General features: G+C 41.5%; 1 protein-coding gene across 4 annotated transcripts in view; it reads left to right on the top strand.

Annotated features, from left to right (window-relative positions):
• Positions 1–2,000: 2,000 nt before the first annotated feature.
• ddx31 (DEAD (Asp-Glu-Ala-Asp) box polypeptide 31) overlaps positions 2,001–19,408 on the top strand; it is a 43,555-nt gene continuing 26,147 nt past the window's right edge. The window contains exons 1-10 of one of the 4 annotated variants that reach the window (XM_084690145.1): positions 2,001–2,132; positions 2,318–2,401; positions 2,774–2,925; positions 8,444–8,519; positions 8,653–8,696; positions 8,871–8,941; positions 10,890–10,972; positions 11,664–11,708; positions 11,832–11,873; positions 15,892–15,956. In XM_084690145.1, coding sequence (XP_084546271.1) covers positions 2,339–2,401; positions 2,774–2,925; positions 8,444–8,519; positions 8,653–8,696; positions 8,871–8,941; positions 10,890–10,972; positions 11,664–11,708; positions 11,832–11,873; positions 15,892–15,956 — 641 coding nt within the window. In that variant the 5' untranslated portion in view covers positions 2,001–2,132; positions 2,318–2,338. Of the gene's footprint in view, positions 2,133–2,171; positions 2,207–2,317; positions 2,402–2,773; positions 2,926–8,443; positions 8,520–8,652; positions 8,697–8,870; positions 8,942–10,889; positions 10,973–11,663; positions 11,709–11,831; positions 11,874–15,891; positions 15,957–19,408 lie in introns of those variants that run through there. The other 3 variants (XM_084690146.1, XM_084690143.1, XM_084690144.1) reach the window with 3 other exon arrangements.

Here is a 19,408-nt window from a genome sequence, read left to right as displayed (position 1 = left end):
ATCGAACTGAGACCTCGGGTGTCCTGGTGCCAGGTGCACATATGGACACCCTTATGCTTGAACATGGTGTTTGTTATGGACAAGCCGTGTTTAGCACAGAAGTCCAACAACAGAACACCACTCGGGTTCAGATCGGGGGGGCCGTTCCTCCCAATCACGCCCCTCCAGGTCTCACTGTCATTGCCCACATGAGCATTGAAGTCCCCCAGGAGGACGAGGGAATCCCCGGGAGGAGCGCTTTCCAGCACCCCCTCCAGAGACTCCAAAAAGGGTGGGTACTCTGAGCTGCCGTTTGGTGCATAAGCACAAACGACAGTGAGGACCCGTCCCCCCACCCGAAGGCGGAGGGAGGCTACCCTCTCATCCACCGGGGTGAACCCCAATGTACAGGCGCCGAACCGAGGGGAAACAAGTATTCCCACCCCAGCTCGACGCCTCTCACCAAGGGCAACTCCAGAGTGGAAGAGAGTCCAGCCCCTCTCAAGGAGACTGGTTCCGGAGCCTGTGCTGTGCGTCAAGGCGAGCCCGACTAAATCTAGCCGGAAACTCTCTACCTTGCGCACCAGCTCAGGCTCCTTTCCCGCCAGCGAGGTGACGTTCCACGTCCCTAAAGCTAGCTTCTGCAGCCGAGGATCGGACCGCCAAGGCCCCCGCCTTCGGCCGCCGCCCGTCTCACACTGCACCCGACCCCCATGACCCCTCCTGCGGATGGTGAGCCCACTGGAAGAGGGTCCCACGTTGTCTCTTCGGGCTGTGCCCGACCGGGCCCCATGGGAAAAGGCCCGGCCACCAGGCGCTCGCCATCGAGCCCCACCCCCGGGCCTGGCTCCAGGGGGGGGCCCCGGTGACCCGCTTCCGGGCAGGGGCAACTGAGAACCATTGTTGTATTTCTTCATGGTTGGTTTTTTGAGCCACGCTTTGTCTGGTCTTTCACCTGGAACCTGTTTGCCTTGGGAGACCCTACCAATATATATATCTATCTTATTGACTATGGAAACTTTATCATTGTAATCATGAGCAGTTTTGAGGATTTGTGTATTGATGAGCAAGCAGAGTTGACAGTAGAAAGGTAAATGTTGGATAAAGCAAACATTAAGATTTCTTATCAGTTAAATACTGAGAACCTAGAAATGTTTACCGTGACAAACAGTTGTTACGTTACAAGAAACAAGAAACCAACCCAATTGGCCAACGCTAACGTTTTCACACTCCTCATTTACATAAAGTTGAGAAAATCCAACTTTCGCCGCCCCGCTCGCCTTCCCACAATGCCCTACGCGGGCGTCAACGCCTGGTTTCATCGAAAAGGAATGGGAAGCCAACGCCCCGCTCTGCCCGCCCCGCTGCAGTGTGAACGCAGCGTAACCGTGCGTGTCGACTAGCGGAGCGTCGGCTTTCAATCCATTTTCAATAAAACCGGGCGTTGACCCTCGCGTACGCTCCGGGAGCGTCCGGGAGCGTACGCGAGCGTCAACGCCCGGTGTCTTGAAAATGGATTGGAAGCCGACGCTCCGCACCACTCCGCTCTGCGTAGTGGACACGCACGGTTGCCCCGGTTAGCACCAGGTAAGTTTTGAAGCATAAGTTGCCATAGTAACTGCGTTTGAAAGTTGAACCATAGTAACTGCGTTTGAACGTTGAAAGCGTAAACTCGATTTATGGAACAGGCCTCAGAGAACGGTGTTCATAGTGAATGGGGAAAAACAAAGATTACAAGCCATTTGTTATTACAGGCAGGCGGATACTACATCGTTGAACTGTGACTGTCATCAGAACCCAGTACATGTCAGTAACTCATATAAAATGGATGAGACAGAATATTGAACAGATGATAAGCTCTCTTCTTATACCTTTGGGAAACTGGGCGTAGTGTAAGACTATAGTAATTCTATTGTACATTTTTTGTTGGTTTGGTTTACTTTGAGAAAATGTAAGTCACCGACCAAACACTCCCCAGCAGTAGGTGGCGTGCACCTCATATATGTTGGTTACAATTTGCCAAGCTCTCAACCGAAGAAATTAACGAGGAAACGTGGTTTGGCGTCACTCTACGCTGACAGAATATTCGAACCAATGTGCGTTTAATACATTAGTTTCGTTTGCTGAGCGTTTCATAGTTTCACAGCAGACTGGTAATTAAAACATTTCCACCAAGACAACAAATTTACCGAGTTAAAAAACTTTCGAGGTCAAAATGAGGTTTTACGTTAGTGTCTAACGTCACTGGATAGCTACATTTGTACATTTGCTACACACATGGTGTGTATCGTGGACTTGCTAACTGTTGCTAACCTTTGTTGTTATATTTTTCTTTTAGAAATACTGCCTACCGCCAGTCATGTCTGAGGACGTTTTAACAAAGAAAAGCAAATTTGCACCAGCCAACGTGAATGATTTCAAGGTGGGGGACAAGTGAATTAGGCTTTTCTTCCTCAGCTATTATATTAAGTACTAATCTTATATAATAGATACACATTTTATTAAACGGAAATAATTCATGTAATGGTTTGGATTGGGTTTAACCCGTATTGTAGTTATTTTAAATGTATAGCTGGAAGTTCAAATTAGACTCCGGATCCGCTTTCAAATTCGGTTTCTGTCAATTAAACGTAGCCTTATTCTCAAATTCAGAGGCAGGTCCAGGCAAAGTGGTACCGATTCTGACGTAGCAGTAATGTTCACTGCTCAGGAAGTAAAAAATCCTGAAACTACATTTGTCGATCTCTTCACCAATGTTTTAACTGAAGTAATGTACCTATTGTCTTACTTCCAGAAAAAAAAGTCCAAGAAGAGAAAGTTACCCTTAGGATTTGACCACCAGGAACAATCTTACAAACAGGGAAAGATGGACCAGACGGACAATAAGACCCATATCAAGACTTCATCATTGTTCAAAAACAACCCAGAAATCCTTGATGTTGACCGGTATATACACACACACCTACACACACACACTCAAGGTACCCAGTGGTGGCTTGTGAAAATGATTCTAGGTGGGGCTGTGAAATATTCAGTAACCATCCTAAAAAAAATGAACACAAACTGCAAGTTCTCTGTGAACTAGTAATTATTTAATTAATGCACACAGCTATAGGCAAATGTCCACATTTGTGGACAACCAATATCATTACACTCAGTTCAGAAATATTGAAAATCAGACATCTGGGCACTTGAGCCACTCTCCTGAGGCCTGTTCTATAAAGCGAGTTTACCGAATAAGCCAGACTTATGTCAGTTAGTCGGACTCATTTCTAGTTCATTCGGTTCCATAAAGCTTGCTCAATGTAGGTCAAACTTTACCATGGCAACTTAGGCTGCGAAACTAGTCTGGTCCAGGGCAAGCTAACTGTCAGGCTTAGCGTGACTCGGTGCTTAACCAGACCTTCCTGTAACACTGACCAACGGGAAAACGATGATTTACCACGAATATTAAATTTTCATGTTCAACATTGACAGAAATCAACTCAAATAGCCTACATAGGCTACAACATTTAGCCTAATGCATTAAACGATGATGAACAATGATTTGATGATTTGCCACGTTACGTAGTCTAGTTTGTGATTTCAAATGTTTAAGCGTCAGGCATAGGCCTATCTCAATCTACATTATCTGAGTATAATTATTATAGCTATATAGTTGTTAACAGTAGTCTACAATTGCAAAAAAAAACTAAATTCATAAGCTACATCCTCCATTTTCCCAACAAGTAGTCTAGTAATTAATAGTAGGCTATTTATTTAAAACAATGTCAAAAGTTACGTGTTAAGACGGTGTCTGTTTTTAACCCTTGTGCCGTCTTCAGGTCACATGACCAAAAGGTTCATAACGAACCATCATTGTGTTTACCCAATACAAAAGCAAATAAAAATAATTTTCTTTTAACCTTTGCAATGTGGGGGGTCTGAGACAGCCCAACGGTTAAAAGAAAATGCTTCACTTTGTTTTTGTATGCGGTAAAGTTGTCGCAAACGAAGGTGGGTCACAATGACTGATGGGTCAGAATGACCCGAGGAGAACACAAGGGTTTATCAACGAAGTAACTAAAGGTCTAAAAAAGGACCTCGACCTACGTAGCCAATGGTTCATTTCAATCATGGCGTGTCGTTTCATTTTGATGAAGCGGTGGATGAGGGACCTGTAGTACAAGGCTTAAAGGGAACGTTCTTTCTGGAAGAAGTCACGTGGCTGGGTGCATTGCTTTTGCCATGGTGGATTGTATGATCCATGTTTTACCTCTCGGGCTGCTTAAGAATAGGGTGCACACGCAATTAGCTTGACTAGAATTAGTAGGACTGCGTGAGCTGAAATGGGCCTTTATGGAACCGCTTTAGCCCCGCCTGACATGTTAAGCTAATTAAAGTCTGGTTTGGAACTTTAAGTCCAACTTATTTGAGCGGCCTTTATGGAACAGGACCCTGGTATTATTAGGAAACACAACACAACTGTAAGACTAAATATTAAGGATTTATAGATGAATTTAACCCAATTATCTTTGATAGAACGTGCCTGTTCTTATCCACTTCTCTGTTGTGTTTCCTCACCCCAATCCAGTGACCTTTGTCCAGTTGCGTAGCGATATTGTCTGTCTAGCATGGCTAGCTGTTTTTATTTTATTTTCTCCAATAAATGTTTCATGTCCTTCAACTCCTGTAACAGTCCATGCTGTATCCGTTCCGAATGGTTTAAAAAGCAAGCACGGGAAGCAAAATAAGGCATTGACATGACTGCATCCAGGCCTTTCTGTTGTACCAATCGCGGGAGAAACCTCGTGTATGATTTTGCTCTACCCTTTCGCTCGCCTGTTGAGTAATTTTGATGTCACGTTGATCTGGGCCAAGCTCTTTTATTATTCTTTTCTCCACTAAAGTTTTCCTCTCAAAAGGATTTTGGAGAAGATATCTGACAGAATTTGAGAACGGCTGAAGTCCAGGGTGTATTGAGTCATTCATTTTCAATAATGTAAAGTAGGCCCGACAGCTGCAAAATCACTGTAGACAAGTGTTTCTCAAACTTTTTCAGACCTAGGACCACTTGGCCAATAAATAAAAACTTGCGGACTTTTTAATTAAATAGTAGGCTATATCCCCGGAACAACAGGCCTCCAGACCTTGCGCCATACAGTTGTTAGCGGCACATGATTTTTGGATAATGTAGGCTCTTCTGCTAATTATAATTTCCACTAAGAAAAAAAGTTGAGAGACTGCTTAACAATCCGAGTGTTAATCAAGCGCGGACCCAGACGTTGTAAATATTCTAGCCCAAACCAGGACATGTGGGTTTGATGTGACGCAGATAGGGTTTTCCACACAAAATGTTTGGCCATTATTTGAGCGCAAAATAGTTTTGGGAGATTTATTTAAATTATACAAATTAAATTTATTTATTTATAGCCGTTTTTCAATTGGTAAAACCTTATCTAGTGATGCCATCACGCCGGCCCTGCTCCCATCCTCCCTGATGCGTATTGTTACGGTTGGGCCGCCCGGCCCAGCAATCGGTAGCCTATCTGAGAAAACTTTTTAGAAAAGAGCATGAAGTAAATTTTAAACACTTCGCCAGGGAGGGCGGCGCTCTTGTGCCCCCTATTGACCAGCTGCTACTGTTACTATGTTGATGCATGCACAATGCATCAGGTTATCTTGGCTATTGCATTGCTCTGTCAGTTTTTATGACTTGCATCGTAGCGTTTTCAATGTGCCATGTCGTTTGTGTGGTCATTGCTGCTATTATGAGAGTATTTCTCCAGCTGATTTCATAGATTTTTTTCATGTTTATCTTTGAGTCACTGACACCCAGGGTGGTGGATGCAGCCTTGAGTGGCAGTACGATTTGCACTATTTCTGAAATATAAGTAGAGGTCCTGCAGGTGGTCCCTGAAAGTGGCCATGTATTTCATATTGTTTGATGAGTCTTTGTAGGCAAGGGCCAGTCTGTGTGCAGCACAGGCCACTGTCACAAGTTTGGGGAAGCTGTCTGTTAGCTGCTTTGCAACTCCATTCACACGCCCCAGATTTAAAAACAATATTTAGTTACAATATTTAGGGATTCAACCGCCAAGATACACTCACATGGTTTTAAATAATTACTGTATTTGAATAAATGCCGCAGCGTTTATTAAATAACGTTCATTTTTGGTGCAGCGTTTATTCGAGAGCTGCGTTTTAATTAGTAAGAGATATTTCGTGAATTATAGCTGCAGTGCAGCCATAGACAACTTTGTTGCTAGCATTGTGACAAATGAGTCATGCAGCTAAAAACGCAGGTTTCATTTACTACCGCTGACCTCTTTGTCTATTCTTTGTTTGTCTATGAGCGCGGCAACTCCCTTTCTCATTGGCTATCAATTAGGTGTGCGTTGGTAGTACAACTGTCTCAAATACAAGTGTTCTACATTGTAAAAATCTGAAGCAGCATGCCTAAACGTTCATACACTTTAGCTTTCAAACAAAAACCTGTGCAGAAAGTTATGTACATGTGTAATAAATACTGGGGTCGAATTTAACCAATTAAATAACCGTTTTCAGATTGTTTTGGTGCAGCGTTTCATCAAGGGCGGCGTTTATTCGATGGTGGCGTTTATTCGAAGTAATACGCAGGGCTCGACATTAAGGCTTGTCCGGGACAAGTGGATTTTTTGGGGTCGCATATGCGACAAAAATTGGAACGGGTGTGACTTAACATTTTCTGAGGTCGCACCGGAGCACCTAACCTCCTCGCATCTGCTGCCTCTCCAGGAACGAAGAGTTTGTTTCTTCTTTGACGAAACTCACACTCATGGTTGGATCATATCGTGGTCTAAACTAATCAGAGACAGAGATGGGGCGGGACCTTGCCTTTGATTGGCTGTGTTCCAGATATTCCTGTAGGCCTACACTGCTCCGTGCTCTTACGACCTGAGCACCAGAGAATAAGTTATGGCGGGCCTGATCCCAATCCGCCCCGCGTGAGGTAAATAAAAAATAAATGTGTTGAGCGCTAGTAAATTGTCCTGAAAGACGAGTGATCAGGCGATTTACATATGTGCGCTTGCGCAACCTCACCGACAGGAGAGTTAGCTGTTGGTTAGCCCCCTCAAAAATGAAAAACAAAAGGTTGATACAGAATGTAGAGTTAACAAGACATGGACTTCTAAGTATCTGTTTACTGAGGTCAAAGTCAAAGCTGTGTTCTTAGTTGGTGGAGAACAGGATTACAATTTCAATTGGCACTAAGGGACTAAAGAAAAAAACTAACGCGGACATAAAAAAGAACTCGACTGATTCAGTGGGCGCGGATTGTTGATGGTTTGCTACTTAAACTGCAGACCCTGATCATCAGCTGTCCTTCGCATATCCATCTCAGACATTCAGACAGATTTCGATGCACTTGTTCAAGGCCACTGGATTTCTCTCACAGAACAAAATAAACTGAAAAAAGTTTTGCTTTTTGTATGAAGTTGATCAATTGCATATCTTTAACATACTGCAAAACAACTTTTCAGTGTTTGTGAAGATTAACGAGTTACAAATAAAAGTAAACACTGATGTAGTGATGGTTTTTGTTTTCTACTGTTAATAACTTCTATAGTCCATTTGACTTACACTAAAATGTAAAATATTTATATAAATATTTATGATTTGATGCGGCCCTCCAACGTATTTTAGGTTTCTCGTGGTCCTTTGTAAAAACTTCTATAATCTATTTGACCTACACCAAAATGTAAAATATTTATATAAATATTTACAGAATATCCTTATTAGCTAATCTAAATATATACTTTACTGATTTTTACAATGGGAGAAAATGAATATTGAGCAGAATTAAGTTCAAGTTATCATTGATGCGGCCCTCCAACGCATTTTAAGTTTCTCATGTGGCCCTTTGTAAAAAATGTATTGCCCACCCCTTACGGAGCTGGGCCATGGAGCTAACCCATGGAGCTCGGATTGGAATGCTAGGGAGCGTGTGGCAAGCTGGTTTAGCCAAGGCCAAAGGTTTAGAAGTCCAAATTACAGGTGTTGGCCATCTGCAGGGCCTGCGACAACAAGGGGGGACCCGCTATAAGACTTTGAGACATGAAATGGTAGGTCTCATTTCAGGGAAGCACTTTTAAACAGTACCACTTTCTATTTTGAAATGTTTTACTTTGGTATGTGGAGCTCGATAAAAAGGGGACCTTCAATTTGTGTTGACGCGAGGAATAATTTGGGTGCACCTAAATTTTGTGCTGGTGCACCTAAATAAAAAAGTTAGGCACACCAGTGCAACCAAGGCAAAATGTTAGTCTGGAGCCCTGCTTTCAATGCTGTAACCTAACACTAACCAAGATTGTCTATGTGCTTAGAAATTTCTCATTTTCTCCCTCTTTCACCCCCTTCTCACTATTTACCATCCCGTTTATTCCATCTTTCTCCCTGATTCCACGCCCTTCCTTTGCCCCCCCCCCCCCTTTTCTCTCCCCAGACCAACTGTCACCCAAGTTAAGGAGAATGTCTTCACCAGTGACTCCTTCTCTGAGCTTAGCCTGCATCCACACCTAGTCAGTACCACAAACCAGTCAACATTTTCTGTATATGTGTTTTCCTATCACCATTTGTCACAGCTCTTAGGTCCAAACAGTGTCTTCTGTGTTTTGCTGTGAACAAGCTGACGGTTAATTGTTGTTTTTCCAGGTGGTAACTCTCAACAAAGTCCTGAACCTCACATGTATGACCTGGTGAGGTGTGACAAAATAAAATGGAAGCATGGTCTAATTTGTCGTCAGCTCTCTACTGCTTTCCTGTTTCGACAATCAAGCAGCATATCAATCACAAACTGTTCATGTATCTCTAAAACAGTTTGTTTTTCATGGAATGTCAGTCCCTAACTGTCTGTCTGTGTGTGTCTGCAGTGTACAGAAACAGACAATTCCTGTCTTGATGTGTGGACGAGATGCTGTGGTTCGCTCGCAGACGGGCTCTGGTAGGACACCTACCTACACACGCTACAGTTAGCATATGTGACAGGTGCTGGTATTTTGGTCCTCAAGTAGGTCAGGGTAATTTTTCAGTTTTGTTGGAAGTTTAATAGTTGAAGAATATATACTTTGAATCATGGTAGCACTTAATCAGTTAGGAGAGAAAAGGGGATAGGGCTTCCACAAGAAAACCATCTATGTGGGTATGAACATAAGCGTGTCTATTGCGCTTTGTCTTTGGTAGGCACTTTCTTCCTCTGGGTTCATCTTCGATTGAATAATTTCATTTATCATGCATAGGGTTGCAAAGGGGCGGAAAGTTTCCGTTAAATCTGCGGAAAGTTTCCACGGGACTTTTGGCTCAGGAATCTTGGGAATTTTGGAGAAAGAAAAAAGGGGCAACGTTTTTTGCAAAAGCATATAACAGGGAACTTTAATGTAGTTGAGAACGCCTTGCTCAGCTGGACCCTGAATTATGAACTATTAAAATGTGTGAACATGAACTGAACCAGTTAATGTAGATAGTGAACTTTCCCAACACTCATTACCAAGCACAGAGGTCTTCAACCCTGGTCCTCAGGGACCCCCTGTCCTGCACGTTTTAGATGTTTCCCTGCTCCAACACACCTGATTCAAATGAATGGGTCGTTATCTAGTTATGCAGAAGCCTGTTAACGACCATTCATTTGAATCAGGTGTGTTGGAGCAGGGAAACATCTAAAACATGCAGGACAGGGGGTACTTGAGGGCCAGGGTTGAGAACCACTGACCTACCATATTGATTACTTAGTAAACTGAAGCTATGTTCATTTTAATACCAAGTTTATTTGTATACAGTAGACTACATTTTTACAGCAGTGAGAGTAGGATGTCTCAATGGAAACGGTCGAATTTTACTGCTGTGAAATCACGTTCAATGTAGTAAATCCCTTAACGTTTCACCTTATCTAAAGAAACCATTTAGGGATTCTGTGTCACCCCCTTAAGTAAATACCTTAGCTAAGGAGAAATGTACCCTTAAGTGTCATACTTAAGGAAAAAACTTAAGGTGTTTTGTGCAACCGGCCCCCAGGGTTGAAAACCTCTGGTCTACAGGTCTACGTCTTAGTTTTAAATATTTTTTTCCAAAAAATAAGGCCTTAAAAAGTATTACATTGTCTTAAATTAAGATTGGATGGGTCTTAATTTTTTTGTGTCATTGCCTGCATTTTCGCAGTGACATCTGTTCTGCCAGGTCGAATATTTTTTTTGTAGGTTATGCGCTGCGTTGTCTATGGTTAGGTCAGAGCGTAGCCTACTGCGCAGATTTTGATGACATAAAGCATCAGCAATACATGTAATACAGCTATGGTTGATAGCCACTCAACTTAGATATATGGGGAAATGAAAGTTCAATTACAAATGGCTTGAAAAGAATGAGTATTCTTGGTTATAAATAAGTCATAACTCATGAGAATGGATCTATAAAGACTCGTTAGTACACGTCAACGTTTGTCTGATAAATCTTTCTTTATAGTGGAGGTTTGCAAAAAGATAAGATCATGCTTCATCTAGTCAGCCTATCTGATTTCTTACGTAGTGTGTAAAAGCTGTATTTTGATCGAGACAGGAGCACCTTTATTTACATCAATAAGGATCGGTATTGTGTACCATTTTACAAGAACTACAACAGTGACCTTAGAGAACTACAACTCTTTATTAACTGTTGGACACGTCCCCGAGGGTGGTGTACTGTGGGAAGGCAAGAGGTGCAGAGCGTTAAAACAACGCTGTAGTGGACACATACTGTTAGAGCAATTTAATAGATTGCCCACATGCGTACCTTTTTACCAGCTCCTATCACATGTTTTAGGATTAAAACACATGCAATCAACACATGCATTCCGTTGTTTCTGTGTTTGTGTGATAAACACAAATGGTAATACAAAGACCAAAAGTAAGGCATGTGTACAGTTCTGTATTATTCCCCAGGTAAAACTCTGGCCTATGGGATTCCACTGGTCCAGGTACTACAGTCAGTGGAGCCAAAGATCAAGGCAAGACTTCATTCACAAATATTGTTAAGGGCAGTATCAATTAGCACTTTTCAGAGACAATTTCTCACCCATTCATTTTTTTATGGGAATCACTTAAAAGGCCTGCATGTGGCAATATTGTATAACTGGACACACACAGCAAGTTATGGACACCCAGAAATGGAAGTGAATCCTATTCCATGCAAATTATTTGTCCAAGACAAATGTAGCCACCGTGTCAATGACTGACAACCAATTTCTCTGCGAGGATGTTGAAAAACATAGTTCTACTGATACCGCCCTAGATGGACAGGCTTTTCAGACTTGCATCCTCCCTCCTCATCAGTTGACTGTGATGGGCAATCCTGTACACAGGCATTGCAAACTGTGGTTTGGAAATAATTACAAGTTGTGTAACTTATTAATCAAGCTTATTTGTACGTCACAATTCATACGTAGGAGCAATTCAGTGTGCTTTGCAGAGAAAAATACAATAGAATAAAAACATTGAAATAATAGTCCAAGGGGGGTACATGATATAAAAGTTTACATTAAAAAGATAATATTAAAACAGAGAATAAGAAATTAATAGGAAACAAAATAAATACAAATAAAAACATTGCTACTAGATTCCATTGTGGATTCCACGAGGGATGTTTTGGGATGTCAGTCAGTCCCTGACACACACTTTTTTTTACCTCCATAATTTCAGAGAGGAGATGGACCTCTGGCTGTCATCATTGTCCCCACCAGAGAAGTAGATTGTGGTTTCTATCCTCTGTTCATCTTTCTCTGACATTCTCTCACAACACACACATCACGCATACAGTTCAGTTGTTTAACACAGATTTGAACTTGTGTGTTGTGCTTTCCCCCTCAGCTGGCCCAGCAGACCTACCAGATCTTTCTGAAACTTCTTAAGGTGAGTGTTTGAGCTATGTTTTGAAAATGCAATGCAGTCTAAATACTATTATCATGTGACAAATGGTACAGGGGCAATGTATATAAATTAGGGCTGTCAAGCAATAAAAATGTCATCGCATTATTTCATATGATTAATTGTGATTGAAAAAATGTATTCAATGTATTGCAAAATTATTGAATGTATTTAATCTGTTAAAATGTTACCCCAATAAATGATAAACTAAAAAAACATTGAAAGGGTGTAGGCCTACTTAAAAACTTCAAATAGGTCTAACTCGGGGGTCGGCAACCCAAAACGTTGAAAGAGCCATATTGGACTAAAAAAAACTAAAAACAATTCTGTCTGGAGCCGGAAAAAATTAAAAGCCTTATTATAAGCCTTATAATGAAGGCAACACATGCTCTAAGTGTCTATATTAGCTATATTAGTCTACTTTCAAAATAAGTACAGGGCTGCCAACTTTTGCAAAAACCTTGGAGTGAGATTTGGTATTTGGTCCCCCTCCCCGCCCCCCCTCTCCAGTGAACTTTTCTGGGGGTATCATGATTACAGAAAGGGATAGTATTATTTTTTATGTTGATACATTTTTTGAGACTGCTAACGATCCGAGTGTTAATCAGGCACAGAGCCAGACTTTGTAAAAATTATGGGATTAGCCCAAACCTTGGACGTATGGGTTTGATGTGATGCAAGATAGGTACTTCCACACGTAATGCGAGCGCACATAAGAAATATTATGGCCATTATTTGAGCGCAAAATAGTTTAATTGAGCTTCATGTAAAATAAATATAGACGTTTATCAAAAAACCTTGTCTAGTGATGCCATCACTCCGGCCCTGCTCCCATACATCCTCGCTGACGCAAAAAATCCTTGACGGGCCCAGAAGTGAAGAGGCCCATCTGGGACTCTCCCGATTACCCACCCTGGCCCTTGTAGCGGGGTCTCGTCGTGTTAAAATAGAAATACTTAATTTATCATAAAGTTCGGGGCACCACCCTAATATTGGTTTAGGACATTAGGGAATCCTATATTTAACATGTAATATTCAGTCTCATCTTTAGGAATGAATTCGTTCTAAGTGTAGAGCCAATCGTAACATCAGTGAACACGCACGTCAAAATATCTTTACAATGAATTTATTCAAGTAAGGTAAACGGATCTTATGAACAAGTTAGATTATGGATTTAATATGAGTTATTGGTTTCAATGAACAGAATGAAATGGACTAACTTAAAGAAATACAGAAATGGTAAGTCAATGATTACATCCTTACAAATCATAAACAGAGCTCACGCCAATGTCATGTCTGGGAGGAAAGAGCGTTAGCCATAGTTACGTTTGATCAGGGGTTGATCAATGAGGTTGAGGGCGGTTTGCGCCAAAGGTTCATTTGAAGAATCGGAGGTGAAAGCGCGGCTGCGCTGCCGGGTCATGTGGCTGAGTCTGGGGGATCTCAGTCAAGTCGCAATGATAATTGCGTTTTTGGTTCTTCTGTTGAAACGTCCAGATAGTGTCGCGATCACTATAAAGTTGAATCTCAGGAGAAGCTTGGAGACGTCCTTTGGAACGCCAATCCCAATGGCGTTCATGCCATGGTTGGTTTCGCTGGAGTCCTTGATTGATGGTCATCTCGGATATTTATACAGTTCAGAGTTTGAGGGAGGACCTGTCTGGGGTCAGACGTTGATTGGGGGAAGCTGGGTTGTCAACTCCCCCCTCCTTCCTTCACACCTACCAAAGGTGTGATCTGGTCTCTGGCTGGTTCAAAAGATCATTCAAATATTGTTCTGGACATCTTGGTACAGTTACAAAATATAGTTGAATGATTGTTTTATTAAGAGAGCTTTGTGTCGATACCAAGAATGACATGGTTATCTTTCAGGAAGAAGGAGTAGTTACTAGAATCAAGATTTCAGTGAACACAACATTAAAACAAAGTAACAAACATGACACAAATATCCCTCTCGTAATTCTCCACCTTGTACTCTCGTGGTAAAGGTGAAGTCTGAAGAACTTTCCCCAAAAGTTCTGATTAAGGTATGTTCTTTGTTCAAATGCCGCCAAAACGGATGCAAATGGTTGCTGGAGACGTGTCGTCTCAAGCACGCCCTTTGAAGCTTGCAAGCTAGCAGGAGGGCTGAGATTGGGGAGGTCCTCCCCCCCAATTCTATGGTTCCTTTGCATCGGCGTTTGGTGGGTAATCAGCATACTGAGGGTGTCACAAGGGCTGATTAGGTTTGTCTGATGTGATTGAATCACTCTTCAGGTGTGGCAAGATGTTGGCTCCGTGTGGTCTTGCTTACCTCACTACACCCTGATTACAACGTTAACAAGGCTACTTGGTTGTCGTTGCCTTTTCAGCGTGAGATATACAAGGTGTGGCGTGAGGGCGTAAATGGTTGAAATGCGTGTGTCTCACGGCCAATTCGTGAGAGTTGGCAGCCCTGTAAGTAGGCTAGGTCAATAAGATAGATAGGTACTTTATTATCCCCAGAAGGGAAATTATTTTGTCCAGACAGATAGCTAGAAAGCTCACGCAGTCCAGAAAATCTTGTAGCAACAGCAGTAGCTAGCGATCTCAGTCACTACGAGTTTGATACACGCTACAATATTACCATTATTAGCGAACAATATCAACAGCAACGAGATCTGGAACGTCTCGTTTTTCAATCACAAGCATAATCATGAAACGTGTTATAATCATAATAATCTTAAAACGTGTTTGTGGTTGAATGACATGGAAAATCCTGTTCGCGTCAATGGCTTGTTAAGGTTAACTATCGCTAGCCAAGATCGACGTTATCCACCCGGAAGTAAAATATTTGTTGTTGTGACGTCAGGCTGAAATGTCCTATAGTTTTTGTCTATCGGAAAATAGTAGATTGGAATGTTCAGAATCACACGTGACGGTACTCTGTGAGGCCCGCTTTCGAACAATCACATATCTGTGACGCTACAAGTTTGTCCCCCCCCCCCATGTTCAGAGATGACTGATAAGCAGACATGCTATTTATGACTATGTAACTTTTTATACTTTGCAGTAAAAGTGGCTCTTGTATTGACTTATCATTGTGGCTCATGAAAAAAGTTGTGAAGACCACTGGGCTATAATAAAAAAAATTGGGTCTGAGCCAAGAAAACCAAACTAAGTGTGAACACGACAGTCAAACTCCACCAGCAATGAGCAGTAGTAAACTAGAAAACTAGCATAGAGTTTTTGCACCATTTCGTGTTTATGTAAACACACAAGCCACAGTCCAATTTATTGTTCAGGGATCAAACATTTGAGAGCAGGATAGCAAGCAGTGATCATAGCTTTTAGCGAGAAGTTCAAAATTAACAGGCTACACTTGTCATTTTCTGCAATACTTTGACCGTGCCCTGTCAATAAATAAAGAACAATACATGTTTTGCCAGGACAACTGGATCTATCAGACTCTTGAATGTTTAAGAGACCATTTCAATAGCTCTTTATAGACCTACTGATCGCAAACTATAGTTTGAGTAGTTTTTAGCTTTGTAATTCTGTGAAAGTCAAACACTGCCTCACTAATATATCACAACACTTACATTATTTATTGGTGAGGGGCTTAGTGAGTGTGTTCCGTAAAGCTACGATATTGAGCTTAATCAACGCTTGTTGGATAACATTTTGGAGCTTCTGTAATTAATTGTCTTGTATTCTCATAGACCAGTGTTTCTCAACTGGTGGGTCACGAGCTGGTGTGGAGAGGGCCTGTCAAAAGATATAACTTAAATTGGTATAAGTTACACAACTTCCAATGTTGCGCTTTTATTTTGAAAGGTACGCATTCACTGTGAGACACCAAGGAGATGGCTGTCTTGGGTTATACTGTTTTGGTGCCATTTACCACCCAAACAGAAACACCACCAGCACCCCCCCCCCCCCCCCCTGTAATGTTGTATGTCTTTTTGGGGGGGGGGGGGGGGGGTCTGGCTCCTGTTTAATTATTTAATTTCATATTAATCTTTCCTACTTTTCCTCTCCCTAGCCTTTCAACTGGATTGTCCCTGGTGTTCTTATGGGGGGAGAGAAGAGGAAGGCAGAGAAAGCCAGGTCAGTCTTGAAATATTGGTATCAAAGGCAATATTTGTACAGTAGTTTGATAAAAGAAAAATAGCATAGGAAACTTGCATAAAAACTAGTGCTGTCAGTTTAACGCGTTATTAACGGCGTTAACGCAAACCCAAATTAACGGCGTCAATTATTTTATCGTGCGATTAACGCTCTTTTTGGCCTAGCAAACTTTGTAGTTTTTTTCACATGCTGTTGCAACAACTACCGACGTTAGAAAAACTACAACACCACACCGGATCTAGCTAGACCGGAAACAAAACAACAGGCACGCCAAACACTCGTTTGGCTTGCGAGGTGGCTAAAGAGTAGTAGCAGAGCCCGTTTACGGATATTAGACATTCTCTGGTAGTAGGCTAACGTTACGTTTTTGAGTGGATGACGAGCGCGAGATGCCGAAATGGATGCCAATAAGATTCTGAATGGTAAGTTTGCTTTTAAAAAGTTGCCAAATGGTTCTATTGACAAGACCAGTGATCTGTGTGTTTTGTCGTTGTAAACTGACCTATCATCGCAGCACGTCCAGTCTGAAATACCACTTGATGGCCAAGCACACAGCTGATGCGAATTCTCTGCCCCCTCGTCAAAGCCAGGCGATTGCAATGTTGTTTTCAATAAAAAAAATATTTGCACAAAGCAATCCGAACCACTTTTCTATGTTGATAAGAGCATTAAAATTTGAAAAAAGATTGGGACAAAAAGAAATCAGGGACATTTAGAATAGATAAAAATTTGCGATTAATTGTGATTAATCGCGAGTTAACTATGACATTAATGCGATTAATCGCAATTAAATATTTTAATCGTTTGACAGCACTAATAAAAACCTATGAATGTGTGTGAATAGTTAGCAGATTAATGTGAAAGCTTTTAAATATCCAACATCAGTGACCAACCTCACTAATGCTAAGCAAGACCCACAACAATGTTCCAAAATGTAGAAAGCCTTTCTACAATAGTGGAGTATATTATAGCAGCTCCATGTTAACCTCTCTTGTGTCATGCCCCTCTGGTAGGATTATTATATAGAGAATGACATGCTACACATTAGGGATGGGCATAATTAATCGTCGATCGATTATTGATCATTAAGAATTTCATCGATGACATTATTTGTTCATTGATAAAACTAATGCGTGTTCTGTTGCGTAGTGCGAGTCTTGAAGGAATGCAATGGATTTTGCTATGTGGCAGCAATTAAACATTTTACCAAACAAAGCCAATGTTTGGAAAAAAATGCCACAGCCCTACTCAGTTACCGGCGAGTTTCCATGTATTTCAAAACTAAACATGAAGAGGTTACGGTGAAGTGTAGTGTGAGACAATTTTGACTTAAAAATTACTTTGTTCACTGCCAATAGGGCTGCCACGATAACTACTTTTTCTTGTGCAATATATTGCACCAAAATTAATTGTGATAAACAATATTATTGCACACACGTCAATTGTAATTTTCAGTCCATTTTATGCCACTGATTACATAATGACCTTTTTCTGCTTGAGAGGTGTGGCGTGAGAGCGTGTGAAATGGTTGAAATGTGTGTGTCTCACAGCTAATGCGTGAGAGTTGGCAGCCCTGTGTTTGTCAAAAGTTTGCAGCATATTTGTAAATGCTGGGTTTTCTGACCGTGTTTAATGGCTGCATCTCTTTGGCTATATAGCGAGTTACGCTATCCGTGAGTGTGCACCATTTCGCGCTGTCACGTTTACATTTGCACTGTCGGGAAAAGGCATCTGTAACAGAACTGTATGGAAGACCCCTTTCCAGCTCCAGCTGCAGTTGTTCACAGGTTGAAAAACTGGGTGGGATGACAGTTATGTATTGCTAGGTGAGATGTTAGGTTAGTTGCCTCTTCGTTTCCACTTGTTTTAAACAAAGTTGACACACCGGCTCGTTGACGTTAATTGACTCATCTCATTCGTCTTAAAGACAAAATGTTCCCACACTGGAACTGAAGATTGCGGCTTTGAAACCAAGTCCATTTTAACTTGTTCTTAACTAGCTGTAGATGTCACAAAACAGAACACTTTATGACACAGTGAGTTCACGCCTTCTCTTCACCTGTCGGTGTCCACTCTGTGTGTGGAGACGCTAGTCCCGCCTACGCTTTCAACACAGAAAGCAGACAGGATGACTGAGGCAGCTGGATCGACTAAAATGTAGGTGACATTCGTTCTTATGTAAAAATTAATGTAATCATTATTTGTTATAAAAATGATCAGTTGCAATATATCGCAGCACCAAAAATTATTACGCTCATTTCCATATACCGTGCGATAAATCAATATATTGACTATCGCGAGAGGCCTAACTGCCAACACTGCAAAGCTGAGTATAAATACAACTCCTCCACGACTCAAATGATGTACCACTTGAAGAACGTATACGACCCTGGTTAGTGGCGGTGCATCCTGCTCTCGGTGTTAGCACGGAGGAGCTGCGATGCACAACGAGCAGAGAAAATTACCCAACGGATCTGCAAGTCCATCAAGATGGAAATGCTACCCTTAAGTATTCCAGGGCTCCAGACTGAGAATTGTAGGACGGCAAGCAGAACATTTAGGGGCACACCTTAAATTGACCTGCAATGCAATTATTAATGTATAACTTTTAGTGCTGTCAAACGATTAAAATATTCAATTGCATTAATGTCATAGTTAACTCACAATTCATTGCAATTAATCGCACATGTTTCTATTCTTAATGTCTTAATGTTCATTGATATCTTTTTGTCCCATTATTTGTTCTCATTTTGATGATCTTATCAACATGTACGAATGGAATGCTTAGTGCAAAGTTTTTTGTATTTTTTTTATTGAAAACAACATTGCAATCCCCTGGCTTTGACGAGGGGGCGGAGAATTCGCAACAGCTGTGTGCTTGGCCATCAATTGGTATTTCAGACTGGACGTGCTGCTATGATAGCTCAGTTCACAACGACAAAACACACAGATCACTTTGGTCTTGTCAATGGAACCATTTGGCAACTTTTTAAAAGTACATTTTCCATTCAGAATTTTGTTGGCATCCATTTTGGCGTCTCGCGTCTGCCATCCACTCAACGTAACGTTGGCCTGCTACTCTTTAGCCGGCTCGCAAGCCCAAACAAGTGTGTGCGGCGTGCCTGTTGTTTTGTTTCCGGTCTAGCTAGATCCGGTGTGGGGTTGTAGCTATAGTTTTTCTAACGTCAGTAGTTGCTGCAACAGTATGTGAAAAAAAAACTACAAAGTTTGCTCGGCCAAAAAGAACATTAATCGCGCTATAAAAAAATTGACGTAGTTAAAATGGGTTTGCGTTAACGCCGTTAATAACTCGTTAAAATGACAGCACTAATAACTGTATTACGGACAAATGCTTTGATAGTAAATAGACTTAACTCACAGAAATTAAATGGCTAAATTTATAGAAAATCAACTTAAATAGTTTGGTTCCC

Source organism: Hypomesus nipponensis, chromosome 24 (genome assembly GCF_054491055.1).
Source record: "Hypomesus nipponensis isolate SF chromosome 24, ASM5449105v1, whole genome shotgun sequence".
Classification (NCBI taxonomy): domain Eukaryota; kingdom Metazoa; phylum Chordata; class Actinopteri; order Osmeriformes; family Osmeridae; genus Hypomesus; species Hypomesus nipponensis.
This window is presented reverse-complemented; position numbering and strand designations above follow the sequence as displayed.